General features: G+C 36.1%; 1 protein-coding gene across 1 annotated transcript in view; it reads right to left on the bottom strand.

Moving 5' to 3' along the window:
* The window catches only part of DNAH14 (dynein axonemal heavy chain 14), an 862,921-nt gene that overhangs the window by 796,697 nt on the left and 43,297 nt on the right, over positions 1-22,927 (bottom strand). Inside the window, 1 exon segment of the mRNA XM_053607548.1 lies at positions 20,360-20,422. Coding sequence (XP_053463523.1) covers positions 20,360-20,422 — 63 coding nt within the window.

Here is a 22,927-nt window from a genome sequence, read left to right as displayed (position 1 = left end):
TCAGCCAGGCCTCTGATCTCTGCCTCTGTCCTGCAGGGGGCCGTGAGGTCTGACCACCTTGGGCACTTGATGGAAATCACCAATATTGGGAAGAAAATGACAATGAAAACACGAATTATCAGAACCTCTGGGATACCACAAAGGCAGTCCTAAGAGGGAAATTTATAGCACTGCAAGAATTCCTCAAAGGAACAGAAAGAGATGAAGTTAACAACTTAATGGGGCATCTCAAGCAACTGGAAAAGGAAGAACATTCCAACTCCAAACCAAGTAGAAGAAAAGAAATAACCAAAATTAGAGCAGAATTAAATGAAATTGAAAACAAAAGAACTATACAAAAGATCAATAAATCAAAAAGTTGGTTTTTTGAAAAGGTCAATAAAATAGGTAAACTTTTGGCTAACCTAATCAGGAAAAAAAGCGTAACATCTCCAATTTCATCAATCAGAAACGACAAAGACGAAATAACAACAGACTCCTCAGAAATTCAAAACATCCTTAAAGAGTATTACAAGAAATTTTATTCTTAGAAATATGAAAATCTGAAGGAAATTGACCAATACTTGGAAGTAAGTCACCTTCAAAGACTTAACCAGAATCAAGTGGAAATGTTGAACAGCCCAATATCAAGTTTTGAAATAGCATCAACCATACTAAATCTCCCTAAAAAGAAAAGCCCAGAACCAGATGGCTTCACTCTACCAAACCTTCAAAGAGGAACCAGTACCTATATTACTCAACCTGTTCCAAAATGTAGAAAAAGAAGGAAGACTACCCAACACTTTCTATGAAGCAAACATCACCCTGATCCCCAAAACAAAAAAACACCCAACAAGAAAAGAAAATTATAGACCAATATCACTAATGAATATAGATGCAAAAATATTCAACAAGATCCTAAGAAACAGAATACAGCAACATATCAAACAAATTATACTTCATGACCAAGTCGGTTTTATCCCAGTGTTTCAAGTCTGGTTCAATATACGTAAATCTATAAGTGTAATTCAGCACATAAACAAATTAAAAAACAAAGACCATAGGATTCTCTCAATTGATGCAGAAAAAGGTTTTGATAATATCCAGCATCCCTTCATGATCAGAAGACTTAAGAAAATTGGTATAGAAGGGACATTTCTTAAACTGATAGAGGCCATCTACAGCAAACCCACAGCCAATATTGTATTGAATGGTGTTAAACTGAAATCATTTCCACTCAGATCAGGAACCAGACAAGGCTGCCCATTGTCTCCAATACTCTATAACATTGTAATGAAAGTTTTAGCCATTGCAATTAGGGAAGAAAAGGTGATCAAGGGTGTCCATATAGCTCAGAAGAGATCAAACTTTTGTTCTTCACAGATGATATGACTGTATATCTGGAAAACACCAGGGATTCTACTACAAAACTCTTAGAAGTGATCAAGTAATACAGCAGCGTCTCAGGTTACAAAATCAACATTCATAAATTGGTAGCCTTTATATATACCAACAATAGTCAAGCTGAAAAACAGTTAAGGACTCTATTCCATTCACAGTAGTGCCAAAGAAGATGAAATATTTGGGAGTTTATCTAGCAAAATACATAAAAGAACTCTATAAAGAGAACAATGAAACTCTAAAAAAAGAAATGGCTGAAAACATTAACAAATGGAAAAACATATCATGCTCATGGGTGGGAAGAATCAACATTGTTAAAATGTCCATACTACCCAAAACAATATACAATTTTAATACAATCCCCATTAGAGCTCCACTGTCATGCTTTAAAGATCTTGAAAAAATAATACTTTGTTTTATATGGAATCAGAAAAACCTCAAATAGCCAAGACATTACTCAGAAATAAAAACAAAGCAGGAGGAATCACGCTACCAGACCTCAGACTATACTATAAACTGATAGTGATCAAAGCAGCATGGTACTGTCACAAAAACAGAGAAGTAGATGTATGTAACAGAATAGAGAACCAAGACATGAATCCAGCTACTTATCATTATCTGATCTTCGACAAGCCAATTCAAAACGATCAGTGGGGAAAACATTACTTAATAAATGGTGCTGGGTGAACTGGCTGGCAATCTGTAGAAGACTGAAACTGGACCCACACCTTTCACCATTAAGTAAGATAGACTTTCACTGGATTAATGATTTCAACATAAGACATGAGACTATAAGAATACTAGAAGAACGTGCAGGGAAAACCATTGAAGAAATCATTCTGGGCAAGTATTTTATGAGGAGGACCCCCAGTGCAATTGAAGCAGCTTCAAAAATACACTACTGGACCTGCTCAAACTAAAAAGCTTCTGCACAGCCAAGAACACAGTAAGTAAAGCAAGCAAACAGCCTTCAGAATGGGAGAAGATATTTGCAGGTTATGTCTCCAACAAAGGTTTAATAACCAGAATCCACAGAGAACTCAAACATATAAGCAAGAAAAGAACAAGTGATCCCATCACTGGCTCAGCAAGGGACTTGAAGAGAAACTTCTCTGAAAAAGACAGTTGCACGGCCTACAGACATATGAAAAAATGTTCATCATCTTTAATCATCAGAGAAATGCAAATCAAAACTACCTTGAGATACCATCTAACTCCATTAAGATTAGCCCATATCATAAAATTCCAAGACCAGAGTTGTTGGCGTGGATGTGGAGAAAAGAGAACACTTCTACGCTGCTGGTGGGAATGGAAATTAATACATTCCTTTTGGAAAGATGTTTCGAGAACACTTAGAAATCTAAAAATAGGTCTGCCATTCAATCCTATAATTCCTCTTAGGTATATACCCCAGAAGACCAAAAATCACATTATAACAAAGATATTTGTACCAGAATGTTTATTGCAGCCCAATTCATAATTGCTAAGTGATGGAAAAAGCCCAAGTGCCTATCAATCCACAAATAGATTAATAAACTGTAGTATATGTACACTATGGAATATTATGTAGCCTTAAAGAAAGATAGAGACTTTATCTCGTTCATGTTTACGTGGAAGGAGCTGAAACATATTCTGCTTAGTAATGTATCTCAAGAATGGAAGAAAAATTATCCAATGTACTCAGCCCTATTATGAAACTAATTTATGGCTTTCATATGAAAGCTATAACCCAGTTATAACCTAAGAATATGGGGAAAGAGGAGAGGGAGTGGAGGGAAGGGGGAGGATGGGCAGAGCGAGGGTGATTGGAGGGATTACACCTGCGGGACATCTTACAAGGGCATATGTGAAACTTAGTCAATGTGGAATATAATTTTCTTAACACAATAACTAAGAAAATGCCAGGAAGGCTATGTTAACCAGTGTGATAAAAATGTGTCAAATTGTTTATAAAACCAGTGTATGGTGCCCCATGATTGCATTAATATACACAGCTATGATTTAATATTAATAATAAAAAAGAAAAGCCTGGGAACCACTAACAGCACCACCTGGTGTCCAGAAATCATATTGCATTATAAATATATTCCTACTAAAATTGACCACTACATCATACGTATAGATGTATATTTATATATATATATATATATATATATATATACAAGAATAATATTTTTGTGGTTGGTACCTTTTTGTGTCTCTCTCTCTCTTTTTCATCTTTTGTTGGAGGAGCTATTTGTTAATGTAGAAAAAATTTTTTCTTTCGTTAATTTTTATTTTTTTATTTTTAATTTTTTTCTTTCTTCATTTTTACCTTTTTTATGAACACTCTTTTTTTTTTCTTTCTCTCTTCCCCTTCTTCTATTTTTATGGTTTATGAGGGTGCTTACATCAGATTTTTAGAGGTTATTATTTTTTCAATTATTTTACAATTATCATTATTTTTATTGTAGTTGCGTTTTTTGGTCTGTATGTCTATGTGTTTCTGAGTGCTCGTGCATCTGTGGACTTGTGTTTCTGGTAGGCTTTTTATCTGTTTATTTGCTCATTTGGTCTCAATGTGTTCGGCATTTTGCTAAATCCTTGGGTTGGTATTTTCCCTAACTCCAATTTTCACATTCAACAAGAAAAGTGGGAATGGGGGATGAGGGCTGATTGGAGCCAGCTCTTAACAGAAGCTCCATTCTGGACGGAGAGATAACTGCCAGAAAGAACCCAACAAAGCTGAAGGAGGGGAGCTGAGCTGAGAGATAAGATAAATAATTGCTCATCCTCCCTTCTGAGGCAAGCTTCGACTACAAAGAAACTATTTACAGGTACAGATATCATCCCAAGAGGTTGTGTGGCTGTCCCCTCCCCTAAGAGAGTTGTTTGCTTACTGTGCGATCTCTACTGGTGAGTGATAAACTAAGGCTCTCCTTCCTCACCCCACCAGAGGGAATTGCTTGAAGTTGAGAATCCTTCTCAAGAAAGCCCCTGCTGTGAGTCCAGCAATTCCCTTGTCTGGCAGGAAATTTGAACAAAATATTTTCCTTGCCAGCTCGATCCTTCAGTCTACCCCCCACCCCCAGCCTGGCAGGCTAAAGTCCAACTACTCCAGAATCCAAAATGTCTGCATTTCTTGGCGAGGACTGGGCATTGCATAGACAGTGGAAGTACAGCTGTGCTGTACCTGTGAATCCAGTAACTGTACAGAAAAACATAGAGGGTAATGTGACTGACCTGGCCCCACAAAAAGAGTATCTCAGCAGTAGACAGAGGCTTGGGTTCCTGCACTGCAGGTGGAGGCTCGGAAACTGCTGAGGTGTACAAACCCAAGAGGAGGCACCTCCCACCCAACTTCAGCATTAGTAGAGTGATCCTTCTGGAGTCCAACTTTGGAGAGTAAGCCCCCCAACTCTATGGCCTGCGAGAGGGAACCAGACCTTGCCCTATAGGAATTCCAAAGCTTCAGAACAGCCACAACAAAGGTGCAGTGGCTGAGGGAGAAATTGTTTTGCTGTCTGGATATTCTCAAATATGGGCTGAGCTCAGGTGGAACTTTCTTCAGCTGCCATTGAGCACCTGAGGCAGACAGACCTCAGCTTCCCCTGCTTGATGGTGGCAGACTGTGGTAACCAAAAGGAGGAGGCAATGACATCACTTTGATGCTGGAAGGCACATAGCCCTGGACATTTGCTTATTGAACAGAACAAGGCCACAAAGCCTTGCTTATTGGAGACTGTCATTGGAACTACCAGAGACTGGGGTGACCAAAGTCCAGTGCTGAAGGATGACCAAGATCAGGCAAAAGGCATCAACCCCCTGGCTCTAACCCTCCTACTGAATGGGCCTCTCTGACCATTCAGAGCACCAGAGGTGCTCAAATCACACTTAAGCTTCCAATATACCCCTAACATCTATTTGCTAGAATCCTCTTGAACTCTCCAGCTAGTGAGTGGTGGCTGTCTGGGACAGTTGGTCTGGAACTCTTGAACTGGACAAATTACCCAAGGACCCTCCAAGGTGAGACCCAGGTTTCACTGTTGCGGGAAGGTTTGATTGTCCTCTTCTAGTTATTACCGGTGGGGGAAGGGATGTCCCTGGTTGCTTGTATTTCACCAAAGCTGAGACTGCAACCTAGAGCTACTGATTCACTAGGATTGGACAGAGATCAGCTGAATACAAGACAGAGCCAACTACCCCCACTACACCAAGCAGGCCTCTACAGTCCGAGTCTGTAGTACTGTACCGGTCCTTTGCAAAATTGTACAAGAAGAGCATCTTACAGGGGTATTTGCGAAACTTGGTAGATGTAGAATGTAAAGGTTTTGGCACAGTAACTGAGATAACGCCAGAAAGGCTATGTTAACCACTGTGATAAAAATGTGTCAAATGGTCTATGAAGCGAGTGTATGATGCCCCATGATCATATCAATGTATACAGTTATGATTTAATAAAAAAATAAATAAAAAAAAATAAAAAAAAAAAGAAGAGCTGCAATCACCAGTCCCAGGTCCTAGGTGAAGGGCTGGTCAACCACAACCGTAGAAGTTTCCAGTCCAATTTCACCTTACCTGCTCATCTTGTTAACCACTGAAAAACAATCATGGGGCAGAATCGGCAGAAAAGCTCTGGCAACATGAATAAACAGTTCAACTCCCCCAAGGAATGACAAAACAGCCAATCTAGAGGATCTCATTTACAAACAGATAGCTGAGATGTCTGAAATCGAATTTAGAATTTGGATTGCAAACAAGATCAACAGAATTGAAGTAAAGATGGAGGTAGAAATTGCAGGATTAATTCAGAAAATGTCTTAAGAATTCAATGAATTCAAATACAAAATCACCAAGATTTAGACACATTGAGAAAAGAAATTGCAGCCTTACATGATATGAGAAATACAGTAGAATCCCTTAGTAACAGAATGGAACAGGGAGAAGAAAGGATCTCCAACATCCTAGACAACATTTTTTTTTTTATTAAATCATAACTGTATACATTGATATGATCATGGGGCATCATACACTCGCTTCATAGACCATTTGACACATTTTTATCACAATGGTTAACATAGCCTTTCCGGCGTTATCTCAGTTACTGTGCCAAAACATTTACATTCTACATTTACCAAGTTTCGCAAATACCCCTGTAAGATGCACCACAGGTGTGATCCCGCCGATCCCCCTCCCTCTACCCACCACCTCCCACTCCCTTTCCCACTTCTCCCAATTGTTAGGTTGTAACTGGGTTATAGCTTTCATGTGAGAGCCCCAAATTAGTTTCATAGTAGGGCTGAGTACATTGGGTACTTTTTCTTCCATTCTTGAGATACTTTACTAAGAAGAATATGTTCCAGCTCCATCCATGTAAACATGAAAGAGGTAAAGTCTCCATCTTTCTTTAAGGCTGCATAGTATTCCATGGTGTACATATACCACAATTTATTAATCCATTCGTGGATCGATGGGCACTTGGGCTTTTTCCATGACTTAGCAATTATGAATTGGGCTGCAATAAACATTCTGGTACAAATATCTTTGTTATGTTGTGATTTTTGGTCTTCTGGGTATATGCCCAGCAGAGGAATTACAGGATTGAATGGCAGATCTATTTTTAGATCTCTGAGTGTTCTCCATATATCTTTCCAAAAGGAATGTATTAATTTGCATTCCCACCAGCAGTGCAGAAGTATTCCTATTTCTCCACATCCACGCCAACATCTCTGGTCTTTAGATCATAGTTCTCTTTATAGAGATCTTTCATGTTTTTTGTTAGGTAAATTCCCAAATATTTCATCTTCTTTGGCACTACTGTGAATGGGATAGGGTCCTGCTTTTTCAACTTGACTGTTGTTGGTGTATATAAAGGCTACCAATTTATGGATGTTGATTTTGTAACCTGAGATGCTGCTGTATTATTTGATCACTTCTAGGAGTTTTGTAGTAGAGTCCCTAGTGTTTTCCAGGTACACAATCATGTCATCTGCGAAGAGCGAAAGTTTGATCTCTTCTGACCCTATATGGATACCCTTGATCGCCATTTCTTCCCTAATTGCAGTGGCTAAAACTTCCATTACAATGTTGAAAAGCAATGGAGACAATGGGCAGCCTTTTCTGGTTCCTGATCTGAGTGGAAATGATTCCAATTTAACTCCATTCAATATGATACTGGCTGTGGGTTTGCTGTAGATGGCCTCTATCAGTTTAAGAAAAGTCCCTTCTAGACCAATTTTCTTGAGTGTTCTGATCATGAAGCGATGCTGGATATTATCAAAAGCTTTTTCTGGATCAATTGAGAGAATCATATGGTCTTTGTTTTGTATATGTACACCATGTGATATTATGCAGCCCTAAATAAAGATGGAGACTCTACGTCTTTCATGTATACATGAATGGAGCTGGAACATAGTCTTTTTAGCAAAGTATAACCAAAATGGAAGAAAAAGTATCAAATGTACTCAGCCCTACTATGAAAGTAATTTATAGCTTTCATATGAAAGCTGTAACTGAACTGTAGCCTAGTAATATAGGGAAAGGGGAAAGGGAAGGTAGGGGAGGGGGGAGGCTGGGTGGAGGGAGGGTAATTGTTGGGACCACACCTACGGTGCATCTTACAATGGTACATGTGAAATTTACTAAATGTAGAATATAAATGTCTCAACACAATAACTATGAAAATGCCATGAAGGCTATGTTAACCAGTTTGATGGAAATATTTCAAATTGTATATAAAACTAGCACATTGTACCCCATGATTGCATTCATGTACACAGTTATGATTTAGTAAAAAAATTATTAAAAAATAAAAAAACTATAAAAATAGGAACATTAAATAAATAAAAAGGGATAAAGTCATTAAGTGGGTGTAACAGTTATAAATATACATACACATACATACAATGAACATTAGAGCACCTAAATGTGTAAGTCAAATAGTAAAGGAACAAAAAGGAGAGGTATATTGCAATGCAACAATAGTAGAGGACTTTAGTGCCCTGTTTAATAAGAAAATGTTGAAGTTAAACAACACTTTAGACCACATTGATCAAAAAGACATATACAGAACATTAGATCCAACTGCAACAGAATGCCCATTATTCATTCTCAAGGGCACATGGGTCATTCTTTAGGCCACAAAGCAAGTCCTATGAATTTTAAGAGGATTGAAATATCAATTATACTTTCCAAATACTGTGGTATAAAAATAGAAATCCATAGAAGAAATTTTAGAACCACAAATAGATCAAAATTAAATATCTTCTCAAACAACCAATAAGTCAATTAATAAATTTAGAGTGGAATTTAAGAATATCTTGAGACAAACAAAAACAGAAACACAACACACCAAAACTTATAGGATGTAGCAAAAGTAGTTCTAAGAAAGAATATTATAGCAATAAATGCCTACATACAAAAGGATAAAAGTCTCAAACAACTTAAAGTTACAACTCAAGAAAAAAAAGAACTATGCCTAAAGTTAGCAGAAGGAAAGAACAGTAAGAACAGCAATAAATGGGTCTGATGAGCTGGTTACTGAGCTTGGGGTCCCCTCTGCAACTGTTGCATCTCCATTACCGTTGAAGTGTCTGTGTAGCAGCCTCTGTCACCTTGTGACCTACAGGTACTCTGAGATCTGTAGAGAGGACACAAGGACATCCTGGAAGCTGGGAAATGGCACTGTTGACATTCGAAGATGTGTCTATATAATTCTCTATGGATGAGTGGGCCTGCCTGGACCCTGCTCAGCAGAATTTGTACTGGGATGTCACGTTAGAGAACAACAGAAACCTGGTCTTCCTAGGTCTTACTATTTCTAAGCCAGACCTCATCAGCTGTCTGGAGCAAAGCAAAAAACCCTGAAAGGTGAAGACACACCAGACAGTAGTCAATCACCTGGCTATATCTAATCATTCTACCCAAGATTATTTGCAAGAGCTGGGCACAAATATTTTATTCCCAGAGACAATCCTGAGAAGATATCAAAGGTGTGGCCCAGAAAATTTTAACTTAAAAAAGGACTGGGAAAGTGTGGATGAGTGTAAACAGCAGAAAGAATGTTCCAGTAGATGGGACCAGTGTTTAACAGATACCCATAGCAAAATTTTCCAATGTAGAAAATGTTTGAAAGTCTTCAGACAATTTTCAAATCTAAACAGACATAAGATGATATATACCGTAGTGAAAACTTTTCAATGTGAAAAGTGTGTGAAAGCCTGTTACCTATGGTCACACATTCCTGAACATAAGATAATCCAATATTGGAGAAAAACAGTACACATGTAAAGAAGGTAGCAAAGTCTTCAAATCTTGCTCAAGACTGCCTAAGCATAAGAGACTACATACTGTAGAGAAACTCTGCAAATGTGAAAATTATGGCAAATATCTTAGTCACAGATCAAAATATTTTAACCATAAGAGTATTGACACTGTAAAGAATGTGATACACTTACCAACCAGTATAGACAGCTTTCTGTACATCAAAGAATTCATTCTGGAGAGAAACCTTACAAATATCAAGAATGTGGAAAAGCCTTTAAATATTACTCACACCTTTCCAGCCATAAAAAATTCATTCTGGAGAGAAATCCTACAAGTGTGAAGAATGTGAAACTCTGGACATAAAAGAATTAATTCTGGAGAGAAACTTTGTAAATATGAACAGCATGACAAAACATTCAACTCACATCCAAACCTCACTGTACATAAAAGAAATCATACAGAAGAGAAACCCTCCAAATATAAAGAACGTGGAAGAACATTTACCTTGTGTTGATAAGTTGCTAAGCAAAAAGGAATTCACATTGGAGAGAACATGGTGGGGGTGGGGGAAGGGGAGAGCAGAGAGAGAAAGAGGGAGGGAGGGGTAGGGAAAAGGAAGAGTAAAGAGAGGGAAGGAGGGAGGGGGGTGGGGCCTTGGTGTGTGCCACACCTTTTGGGGGCAAGACATGATTGTAAGAGGGACTTACCTAAAAAATGCAATCAGTGTAACCTGGTTTCTTGTACCCTCAATGAATCCCCAACAATTAAAAAAAAAAAAGAAAGAACAGCAATAAATGAAATAGAGATTAGAAAAACAATAGAAAAGATCAACCAATTTAATCATTCACACTTGCATATGAAAAATGAAACACAACTTTAGTCTAGGATGAAGAAGGGGAGGGAGAGGGGAGGGGAGGGGGTAGGAGGGATAATAGGGGATAGTAGGGGGACCACACCTATGGAGCACATTGCAAGTACAAGTTGGATAGATAGAACACAAATGTCCTAATGCTATAATTGAGTAAATGAGGTGAAAGCTATGTTGATTAGTATGATGTAAGCACTCCAATTTGTACAAATAATCAACACATTGAAAATGGCAGAAATGTATTTATGATCTATGTACAAAAGACTTAATAAAAAAATAATAAAAAAAGGAGAAGAATCTAAAAATAAAAAATAAAAATAAAAAAAAGAAAAGATCAACAAAACTAAGAGTTGTTTTTTGAAAAAAGTAAAATCAACAAACACTTAGCTGGGGCGGCACCTGTGGCTCAAAGGGGTAGGGCACTAGCCCCATATAAAAAGGTGTGGTCAAACCCAGCCCCAGCCACAAACTGCAAAAAACAAACAAACAAGCAAGCAAGCAAACAAGCAAACAAGCAAAAAAACCCCACTTAGCTGGACTAAGGGGAAAAAGAGAGAAAACTCAAATGAATAAAAAATGAGAGAGGCTACATGACTGAAACAATCATGTATCAATAAATTAGTAACCTAGAAGAAATGAATAAATTCCTATATAACATGTAACCTACTGAGACCTAGTTATGAAAAAATGCAAAATCTGAACAGACCAAAAACAAAAGTAAGAAAAATGAATTTGTAATAAAAAGCCCAGAACCTGATAGCTTCACAGTGGAATTCTACCAAATATTTAAAGAACTACTACCAATAATGCACAAACTCCTCTAAATATCAAAGAGGACAGAATACTTCTAAAATTCTTTTTATAAGGCCAGCATTATCTGAATATCAAAGCTAGGCAAGAATATTATAGAGAAGAAAATTGTAAATGGTTGTAAATTAAATGTAGTTGCAAATATCCTCAACAAAACACTATCAATATTAATTTAATAATACATTAAAGAGATCATTCATCATAATCCAGTGAGATATATCCCTGGCTTGCAAGGATGGGTTGACATATGCAAATCAATAAATGTGACACATTACATTAACAGAATGAAGGACAAAAACCATATGATCATTTTATTAGGTATAGATCTTCATTTGATGAGCTTCAACATTATTTCATGATAAAACTGTCAAAAATTACGTATAGAAAAATGTACCACAACCACAATAAAAGCCATAATATAATAAGCTCACAGCTAACATTATTATACTCATTGGCAAAAAATCGAAAGCTTTTCCTATAAGACCCCCCAAAAGAAAAGTATTTCCACTCTCACCACCTATATTAAAGATAGCATTGGAAGCTCTTGCCTGAGCAGTTAAGCAAGGGAAAGAAATGAAAGTCATCCTAATAGGGAAGAAAGAAGTAAAATTGTTGCTGTTTCCTGACTACATGCTCATAAATATAGAAAATCCTTTAAGAATTTCACCAAAAAAAAGATAGAATTAATAAAAAAGTAAAGTTGCAGAATAGAAAATCAATATATAAAAATCACTAGTGTTTTTATACTCTAATGACAAACTATTCAAAAAAATAAATCAAGGGAATAATACCAATTACAATATCTGAAAAAAAGAATAAAATACTAGTGAATAACTTTTGCCAGGGGGTAAAAAACTGAAAACTATAAAATGTTAATAACAGAAGTTGAAGGAGACACAAATAAATGAAAAGATATACATGTTCATGGATTGGAAAAATTATTATTCTTTTAGAGACAGAGTCTCACTTTGTTGCCCTCAGTAGAATGCCATGACGTCACAGCTCACAACAACCTCCAGCTCTTGGGCTTAGGCAATTCTCTTGCCTCAGCCTCCTGAGCAGCTGGGACTACAGGTGCCTACCACAATGCCTGGCTATTTTTTTGTTGCAGTTTGGCTGGGGGTGGGTTTGAACCCACCACCCTTGGTATATGGGGCTGCCACCCTACCCACTGAGCCACAGGCACAAGCATAAAAATTATTACTTCTAAAATACTCATACTACCCAACAAAATTACAGATTCAATGCAATTGCTATCAAAATTCTAACTTCCTTTTTCATAGAAATACAAAATATCCTAAAATACATACGGAATGACAAAAAGCCCTGACCAGCCCAGGCAATCATGTGTGTAAAGAATAAAGCAAGATGTACCATACTACCTGATTTCAAACTACACTAAAAAGCTATAGTATTTAAAATAGCATGGTACTGGCATAAAAACAGACATATAAACCAATGAAACTTTTCATAAACCCACATATATATAGTTAATTGTTGACAAAGGTGCTCCATTTTTGACACATAATGGAGAAAGCACAATATCTTCAATAAATAATGTTGGGGAAATTGAATATCCATATACAGATGAATTAAACTGGAACATTATCTTATACCATGTACAAAAATCAACTCAAAATAAATTGAACATTCAAATGTAACACCCTAAACTGTAAAACTACTACAAGAAAACAAAGAATAATACACAACACTGATCTAAGCAATAATTTTTGGATTTGACTCCCAAAACACAGGAAACTAAGCAAAACTAGACAGATGATATTACATCAAGCTAAAAATCTTGTGTTCAATAAACAACTTAAAATACAACTTAAAAATTGTTAAGAAAAATGTTTGGAAGCCATACATTCAATAAGAGGTTAAAGTCAAATAATTTAAGGGACTCAACTCCATCATAAGAAAACAACCCAATTTTAAAATGGGCCAAGGACCTAAATAGGTATTTCTCTAAAAAAGACATACAAATTGCCAACAGATACATGAAGATCTTTAATATCACTAACCATTTGGGAAATGGAAATTAAAACCACAATGAGATATCACCTCAAATCTGTAAGAATGGCTACTAAGAAAAAGATAAAAGATAATAAGTGCTAACAAGGATACAAAGAAAAGGGAATTCTTATATTCTGTTGATGAGAATGCATAGTAGTACAGCCATTATGGAAAATTATGCAGAGTTCCCTCAAAAAAACTAAAAACAAAATTAACATATTATCCAACAATCCCACTTCTGAGTATTTACCCAAAAGATTGACAAATCTTTTGTCAAAGAAATGTCTGCATTTCCACGTTCACTGCAGTGCTACTCACAACAAAATAGTAGTTTTGGAATAAAACTAAATGTCCATTAACAAATGAATGGATAAAAATACATGGTTGTACATGCAATTGAGTACTATGCAACCTTACAAAAGAAATTAATTCTGTCATGAGACAATGTGAATAGAATTGGAGAAAATTATGCTAAGTGAAATAAACTAGGCACAAAAAGACAAGTACCCCATGTTCTCACTTACAAGTGGAAGCTCAAACAATCAAAAACTCATAAAAGCAGTGAGTACAATGAGTGAGAATGATGTTATTTACCAGAGGCTGTGAGTGGTGGTGGTGGTGGGAATGGGGAAATGAGGGTCAAAAGGTAAAAAAACCTCAGATCAGAGTTGTGATCTATTGCACAGCATGGTGAATACAGTTAATGATAGTGTGTCGTATGTTTCAAAATCACTAAAAGAAGAAATTTTAAATGTTTTCACTATAAAAAAAATGGTAAATTTGCTTGGTGCCTGTAACTCAAGCAGCTAAGGTACCATTCACGTAAACCAGACCTTGCAGGTTCAAATCCAGCCCAGGCCTGCCAAACAACAATAACAACTACAACCAAAAAATAGCTCAGCATTGTGGTGGGCACCTGTAGTCCCAGCTACCTGGGAGGCTGAGGCAAGAGAATCACTTAAGCCCAGGAGCTGCAGGTTGCTGTGATCTGTGATGCCATGGTACTCAGAGTGACAGCTTGAGGCTCTGTCTCAAAAAAAAAAAAAAATTAAATAACTATTTGGCATTATGGATATGTTAATTAGCTTTATTTAATCATTCCACATTATATTCATGAATCTTAAATTCACTTTGTACTGCATAATTATATGCAACTATAATTTGTGAACAATAAAAATAATACTTAAATCATAAAAAAGAAAGAATAATTAGCACCAATTCTACACAATCTTCCAGAAAATAAGAAGAGGAAAAACCTTCCAGTTCATTTTATTGAAGCTAAATAATCCTGATATCAAAATATTATCCAACAAAATTATCAAAAATCAGTTAGTATTGCATTATGACCAGCTGGGATTTATTTCAGGTATTCAAAACTGGTTTAGTATTCAAAAATTGATATAAGCTATCATATTATCAGGTTAAAGAAGAAAAACCACATGATCCAATCAAATGACACAGAAAAATCACCTGACAAAATTCAGCGCACTTTTATGATAAAAAAAACTCTCAAGTTGGGTGGCACCTGTGGCTCAGCCGGTAGGGCGCCGGCCCCATATGCCGAGGGTGGCGGGTTCAAACCCAGCCCCGGCCAAACTGCAACAAAAAAATAGCCGGGCGTTGTGGCGGGCGCCTGTAGTCCCAGCTACTTGGGAGGCTGAGTCAAGAGAATCGTCTAAGCCCAAGGATTGGGACGTTGTTGTGAGTTGTGTGACTCCACGGCACTCTACCGAGGGCGATAAAGTGAGACTCTGTCTCTAAAAAAAAAAAAAACAAAAAAAACTCTCAGGAAAGTAGGAATAGAATGAAACTTTCTCAATCTGACAAGAAGTGTTTATAAAAAACTTACAGCTAACATCTTAATAGTAAAAGTCTCCAAGCTTTCCCCTAAGATAATGACCAATTCAGGGATGTGTATTCTTCACTATTACTATTCAACATATGCTGGAAGTTCTGTCCATTATATAAAGCAAGAAAAGAAAAGAAAGGCATACAGATCTAAAAGGAAGAAATAAAACTGTCTCCAGTCACACCTAACATGACTTTTTAGTGAACCCCAAGAAATACACAAAAAATTCATAGAACTATTAAGTGAGTTCAGCAAGGTCACAGTATATAAGATCAATATACAAAAATCAATTGTAATTCTATATGTATGCTAGCAATAAACACATGGATACATAAATTAAACATATGAAACAATTTATAATTATTCAAAATAAAAAATACTTAGGAATAAATCTAACAAAATATCTGTGGTGATTAATTTTGTGCATCAACTTTACTGGGCCACCAGATACCTGAATGTTTATTTCTTAATAAATATTATTCTGGGTGTTTCTGTGAGGTGTTACTGGATGAGATTAGTATTTGAATTGGTAGACTGAATAAAACACATTGCACTCCCAATGTGAATGGGCCTCATTCATTATGATTTGAATATCCTCTACAAAACTCATGTTGAAATTTAATTGCCACTTATGATTATTAAAGGGTGGGACTTTTATGAGATGATTAGACCATGAAGTCACTGATCTCATGAATGAATTAATAGCTTCACTGCATTTGCTTGCATTCCCACAAGCAGTGAAGAAGTGTTCCCTTTTCTCCACTTCCACGCCAACATCTTTAGTTTTGGGATTTTGTGATGTGGGCTACTCTTACTGCAGTTAGATGATATCTCAAAGTGGTTTTGATTTGCATTTCTCTGATGATTAAAGATGATGAGCATTTTTTTATGTGTCTGTAGACTGTGCGCCTGTCTTCTTCAGAGAAGCTTCTGTTCATATCTCTTGCCCACAATTACCCATAATGAAATTGGATCACTTGTTATTTTCTTATTAATAAGTTGGAGCTCTCCATGGATTCTGGTTACTAGACCTTTGTTGGAAATATAACCTTCAACTATCCTCTCCCATTCTAAGGGCTGTCTACTTGCTTTACTTACTGTGTTTTGGCAGGGCAGAAGCTTTTTAGTTTGATCAGATCCCAATAATGTATTTTTGATGCTGCTTCAACTGCCTGGGGGGGTCCACCTCATAAAGTATTCTCCCAGGCCAATTTTTTCAAGTGTTTCCCCTGCACTCTCTCCAAGAATTTTTATAGTTTCATGTCTTAAGTTTAAGTCCTTTAACCAGTGAGAGTCCATTTTTGTTAGAGGAGAAAGGTGTGGATCCAGTTTCAGTCTTCTACAAGTTGCCAGCCAATTCACCCAGCATCATTTGTTAAATAGGAAATCTTTCCCCCAATTTATATTTTTGATAGGCTTATCAAAGATCAAATGACGATAAGTGTCTGGGTTCATCTCTTGGTTTTCAATTCTGTTTCAAACATCTACCTCTCTATTTTTGTTGCAGTACCATGCTATAGATTTATAGCATAGTCTGAAGTCTGGTACCATGATACCTCCTGATTTGTTTTTATTTCTTTTGGAAAGAAGTTTGGAGAATGCTCAGGGATCTAAATGTAGACCTGCCATTTGATCCTGCAATCCCTGTACTAGGTGTATATCCAGAAGACAAAAAATCACTTGGGAACAAAGATATTTGCACCAGATTGTTTGTTGCAGGTCAATTCAGAATTGCCAAGTGCCCATCGACCCATGAATGGATTAATAAATTATGGTATATGTATACCATAGAATACTATGCAGCATTAAAAAAGATGGAAACTTTACCTCTTTTATGTTTACATGGATGGAGCTGGAAAATATTCTTCTTAGTAAAGTATCAGGAATGGAAAAAAATATCCAATGTACTCACTACTACTGTAAAACCAATGTATAATCACTCACACTTTCATATGAAAGATGAATCACAACTATAGCCCAGGATAAAGGAGGGAAGGGGGAATGGGAAGGGAGAAGGGTAGTTTGATAGAGGGAAAGTTAATGGTGGAACCACACCTATGGAGTATATTACAAGGGTACAAGTCAAATCTATCAAGTATTGGGTGGTGCCTGTGGCTCAAAGGAGTAGGGCGCCAGCCCCATATACTGGAGGTGGTGGGTTCAAACCTGGCCCCAGCCAAAAACTGCAAAAAAAAAAAAAATAATATATATATATATCAAGTATTGAACACTGTGATTAAGTAAATGAGGTGAAAGCTATGTTAATTACTAGGATGTAAGCACTCCAATTTGTACAAATAATCAACACACGGAATCCCACAAAGGCATAAATGTATTCATGATCTATGTATATATGACTTAATAAAAAATAATAAAAAATTAAAACATTTGCTCTACAAAAGACCCTGTTAAAAGGATGAAAAGACAAGCCACACAGGATTGGTCAGTAACAACCCTGTTTTCTTACAACCCCTTGGTCTAATCCTTGTGTTCCAACCATCTCAAAGAATATCACTTTAACCAGAGGGAGAAGTTGAGTGAAAGCCCAAGTTTCTACATTTATGCCCTCCCAGGTCAGTAAAGCTTTCAGGCCAGAGAGTTATTTTATAATTTAGCATATTAGCTAATGGTCTAATGCCTGGAATCTAGTAGACACCAAATAAATATTCTTGAATTTTTTAGAAAAAGGCAAAAGAAAAACTGGGAGAAAATATTTATAAACTACATATCTGACAAAGGACACATATTTAGAATATTAAAAGAACTCTCAAAACTTAATGGTAAAAAAGTAAACAATTCAATTAAAAAATGGAAAAAAAGACATGAAATAAATTTCACCTAAAGGGATATACAGATGCCAAGTATATGAAAAAATATTCAACATTAGGGAAATACAAATTAAACCACAATATTAGAGGAAAGCAAAATGAAACTATGATATTACTACACACCTATAAAAATGTCTGAAGTGGAAAACAGTGACAAACACCATTGGTGTCAAGGATGTAGAGGAATTGAATCACCCATAGTGAATCACTTTTGGCGAGCATGAAAAATGATGCAATCAATCTGGAAAACCATTTGGTATTTTCTTAAAAAACTAAATGCAATTACAATGTGGTCCAGCAGTTGCACTCTTGGACTTTTATCCAAGATAAATGAAAACTTAAGTATACAAAAACCTGTACACAAATGTTTATAGCAGCTTTATATGTAATAGCCAAAAACTGGAAATATATACTTCAACAGGTAAATTGTTAAAGAAATGGGAGAACATCCTTGACATGGAATGCCACTGACCAACAAAAAAAGAAATATTGCTGTATACAGCATCCTGAATGAATTTCTAAAAAGTTATGCTAAATGAATAGAATCAACCCCAAACTACACTACATTTCTATGTTTTACTCAACACATAATAATTTTACATATTATGGCTACATGTGATATTTCAGTATATGTATACAATACGAAATAATCAAATCAGGGAAAGTTAGCATATTCATCACCTCGAAGTCTTATCTTTTCTTTGTGTTTGGTAACATTGAAAATACTCTCTTTCAGCTACCTGAAATTATCGTTTTGTCATCTTATCATGCCATAGAACAACCCATTTTATAGTGCCATAGGACACAAGAACTTATTCCTCCCATATGGCTATAACATTGTATCCATTAACCAACCTCTCCTTAACCTCTTCTACCCACACCCTTCCCAACCTCTTATAACATAATTCTACATTCTGCTTCAATGATCTCAATTATTGAGCTCCCATGTATGAGAGCATGAAGTATTTGTCTTTCTATGCTTGATTTATTTCAAGTAAAATAATGTCCTCCAAGCTTGATGTTGCCTTAAATGGTAAGATTTTAATCTTTGTATGGGTAAATAATATTCTGTTATGTATATATACCATACTATTTTTATATATTCATTTGTTGATGGACTTTTAGGTTGATTCTGCATCTTGGTTATTGTGATTAGGGCAGCAATAAACTTGGGGGTACAGTTATCTCTTCAATATACTGATATTCTTTCCTTTGGATAAATATTCAAACCCAGAAGGAATGTTGGATCATATCATACCTCTGTTTTTAGTTGCTTTTTTTGTTTGTTTGTTTGTACTTTTCATGGTAGTCATTCTATCTGGAGTGGGATAATATGTCATTGTGATTTTGATTTGTTTTTCCTTGTTGATTGGTGATGTTGAATATTTTTCATCTGATTGTTGGCTATGTGTATATTTTCTTGGTCTCAAGTGATCCTTGTACTTCAGCCTACCAAAGTACTGGGATTATAGGCATTGAGAAACACACCCAGCCAACATTCTTTTTTTGAAAACCACTTTATTGAGATATGATTGACATACAAAAAGCTGTACGTAATCAATATATATAGCTTGATGCATTTGGAGATAAGTGCATGTCTGTGAACTATTGCTCCAATCTATGCCATAAACATATCTTTCACCTCCAAAAGTTTCCTTCCAAAAGGAAATTGGAAGGAAATACCAATTTGAAATACCATTTCTCTTGAAATACCATTATTATTTGTAAGAAGAACATTTTTGAAAAGACAAAGTTACAGAAATAGAGAACAGATTGGTGGTTGCCAAATGTTAAGGAGAGAGAGAGAATGGCAGGGAAGTGGGTATATCCATAAGAGGAGAACATAAGGGATCATGTGGTGATAGAAACGTGTCTTGATTACTTAAATGTTTTGCAAGATGTTACCATCTTGGGAGAAACAAGGTAAAATGTATGCGAGATCTCTCTATATTGTTATTCATAACTGCATCTCAATCCATAATAATCTCAAAATAAAAAGTTTAATAAAAATAACAATAAAAAACACTTGGCTGCTGGAGATTTTAGAAGGTAAAATTAACTATAATCTATCTAAAATAGCTTAATCATTCCTCTTCCTGGAAGTAAAAGGTTAGATAAAGTGACCAAGGGAACTCATCAAGGTTTTTCATAATACCATCACCATAGAATGGTATACTAGGAAATATAGTAAATGTTTAATAGTCTTTAAAAGAATACAAATGTGTTAAGTTTAATAATAAAGGTAATGGAATGAGACTTTTTAATCACCGAATGAAAATTCAGTTATATCTGCTACCAAGCTACATTTTTAAAATATAGCTTTCTTTTGAAATTTTTATAAATATGTTACATATCAAGACTTACCTACTCTTCTCTGTCTTAATTCTTTTAACATTCAATTTCCAGGTAACAAATGCTTTATTAATTCTGAAAGGAAAAATACTTATGTTTATAAATCATATATTTATAGGCAACAAATTTAGTAAAGGTTAGTAATATTAACCCCAGTAAGAGTAGCCCACATCACAAAATCCCAAAACAACAGATGTTGGCGCGGATGTGGAAAAAAGGGAACACTTCCGCAATGCTGGTGGGAATGTAAGCTAGTACGTTCCTTTTGGAAGGAAGTTTGGAGAACACTCAGGGATCTAAATGTAGACCTGCCATTTGATCCTGCAATTCCTCTTCTAGGTGTATATCCAAAGGACCAAAAATCATTTGGCAATAAAGATATTTGCACCAGATTGTTCATTGCAACTCAATTCATAATTGCCAAGTCATGGAAGAAGCCCAAGTGTCCATTGACCCATGAATGTATTAATAAATTGTGGTATATGTATGACATGGAATACTATGCAGCAGTAAAAAAAAATGGAGACTTTACCTTTATGTTTACATGGATGGAGCTGGAAAATATTCTTCTTAGTAAAGTATCTCAGGAATGCAAAAAGAGTACCCAATGTACTCAGTACTACTGTGAAACTAATTTATAATAACTCACACTTGCATATGAAAAATGAAACACAACTTTAGTCTATGATGAAGGAGGGAAGGGGAGGGTGAAGAACAGGGAAGGGGTGGGAGGGATAGTAGGGTATAGTAGGGGGACCACATGTATGGAGCACATTGCAAGTACAAGTTGGTTCTATCATGTGTAGAGCACAAATGTCCTAATGCTACAATTGGGTAAATGAGATGAAAGCTATGCTGATTAGTATTATGTAAGCATTCCAATTTGTACAAGTAATCAACAAACTGAAATGGGCATAAATGTATTTATGATCTATGTACGAAAGACTTAATAATAAAATAAAATAAAACAAAAAATAAGATTTTCTTATATAATATTTCCAAAAAAAAAAAATTCTCCAAATTTCATTCATCCTGAGCTATCTAAAGTAAACAGTAAACCATATAAATTTTCTCCCAAACTATTAACAGAATATAAAACTAAAGATAAATGTAAGTGAAAATCCTTATACTTCTCAGAGATGCAGGATTCATGTAGCTGCAACATTTCAATTAATATTAAAAACCATAAAATATGTTATTTTCTTATACATTATTGGCTTATTTTGAAAAGAGATTTCTATTTCGAAAAGTTAAGATTTATTTTTTTATTTTTTTTGAGACACAGTCTCACTATGTCACCCCTTGTAGAGTATCATGGCATCACAGCTCACAGCAACCTCAAACTCTTGGGCTTAAGTGATTCTCTTGCCTCAGCCTCCCAAGTAGCTGGGACTATAGGCACCTGCCACAATGCCCAGCTATTTTTTGGTTGCAGTTGTCATTGCTGTTTAGCAGGCCAGACTGGGTTCGAACCCACCAGCCCCTAACCACTGAACTATGGGTGCTGAGCCAAGATTCAACTTTTATTTATAATAAAAAGCCACATTGATAAAGACATTTTTGTTAATGATAAGTAAAAAATTAATATATGTCATTTTGATATTATTTAATGCTTATGTAAAAAACATGCATCTATAATTTTTTTTTTTTTTGTAGAGACAGAGTCTCACTGTACCGCCCTCGGTAGAGTGCCGTGGCGTCACACGGCTCACAGCAACCTCTAACTCTTGGGCTTACGCGATTCTCTTGCCTCAGCCTCCCGAGCAGCTGGGACTACAGGCGCCTGCCACAACGCCCGGCTATTTTTTTTTTTTTGGTTGCAGTTTGGCCGGGGCTGGGCTTGAACCCGCCACCCTCGGCATATGGGGCCAGCGCCCTACTCACTGAGCCACAGGCGCCGCCCATGCATCTATAATTTTAAAAACTCAAAGAACCTACATGAGAAAGAATTGAAAAATTTCTCTGGTTAGTATTCATCATTTATAATTTTCATTCATGAAATAGAAGTGCCAACTGTTTCTATTAATGTAAATATCCTTCAACTTCCCTAAATGAATATTACTGCATAGTCTAGTGCCATATCACAATCCCTCCTTCAGTAGCCTTTGTATTTTGAGCACACCACCCTTAAATAGACTTTGAGATGTGATACTTGTTTGCCAAAGTGAGATTCCTTCTGTAGCTGGTAAGAGCCAGTTGGGGAGAGGAAAATTATGGGATAGGAGTGTGTCCAAGAAGCCAATCAAACAACCAGTCTTGGAGATTACATTGGCTGATCTTAAATCAAAGAAGGCTGAAAGAGGCCTGAAACCATCCAAGCAGTTCAAGACAATGCCATCATGATGTCCTTCAAATAACCGTAACTTGAAAATTAGAAATTCCTCAAACAAATATAGTAACTTGACCTTAAACTGGGTTCCAAAGAGGCATTACAAATAAGTTCCTATTTCATTTTAATTTACATCCACAGAATTATAGTATTTCAGGATTGTAGAAGATCCCTGAAAACCCACATGAATCCAGGGGAACCCAGTGATGGTGGAATATGTATCTGTACCAGGCCGTATAAACATCTCCGAC

Source organism: Nycticebus coucang, chromosome 10 (assembly GCF_027406575.1).
Source record: "Nycticebus coucang isolate mNycCou1 chromosome 10, mNycCou1.pri, whole genome shotgun sequence".
Lineage (NCBI taxonomy): Eukaryota > Metazoa > Chordata > Mammalia > Primates > Lorisidae > Nycticebus > Nycticebus coucang.
This window is presented reverse-complemented; position numbering and strand designations above follow the sequence as displayed.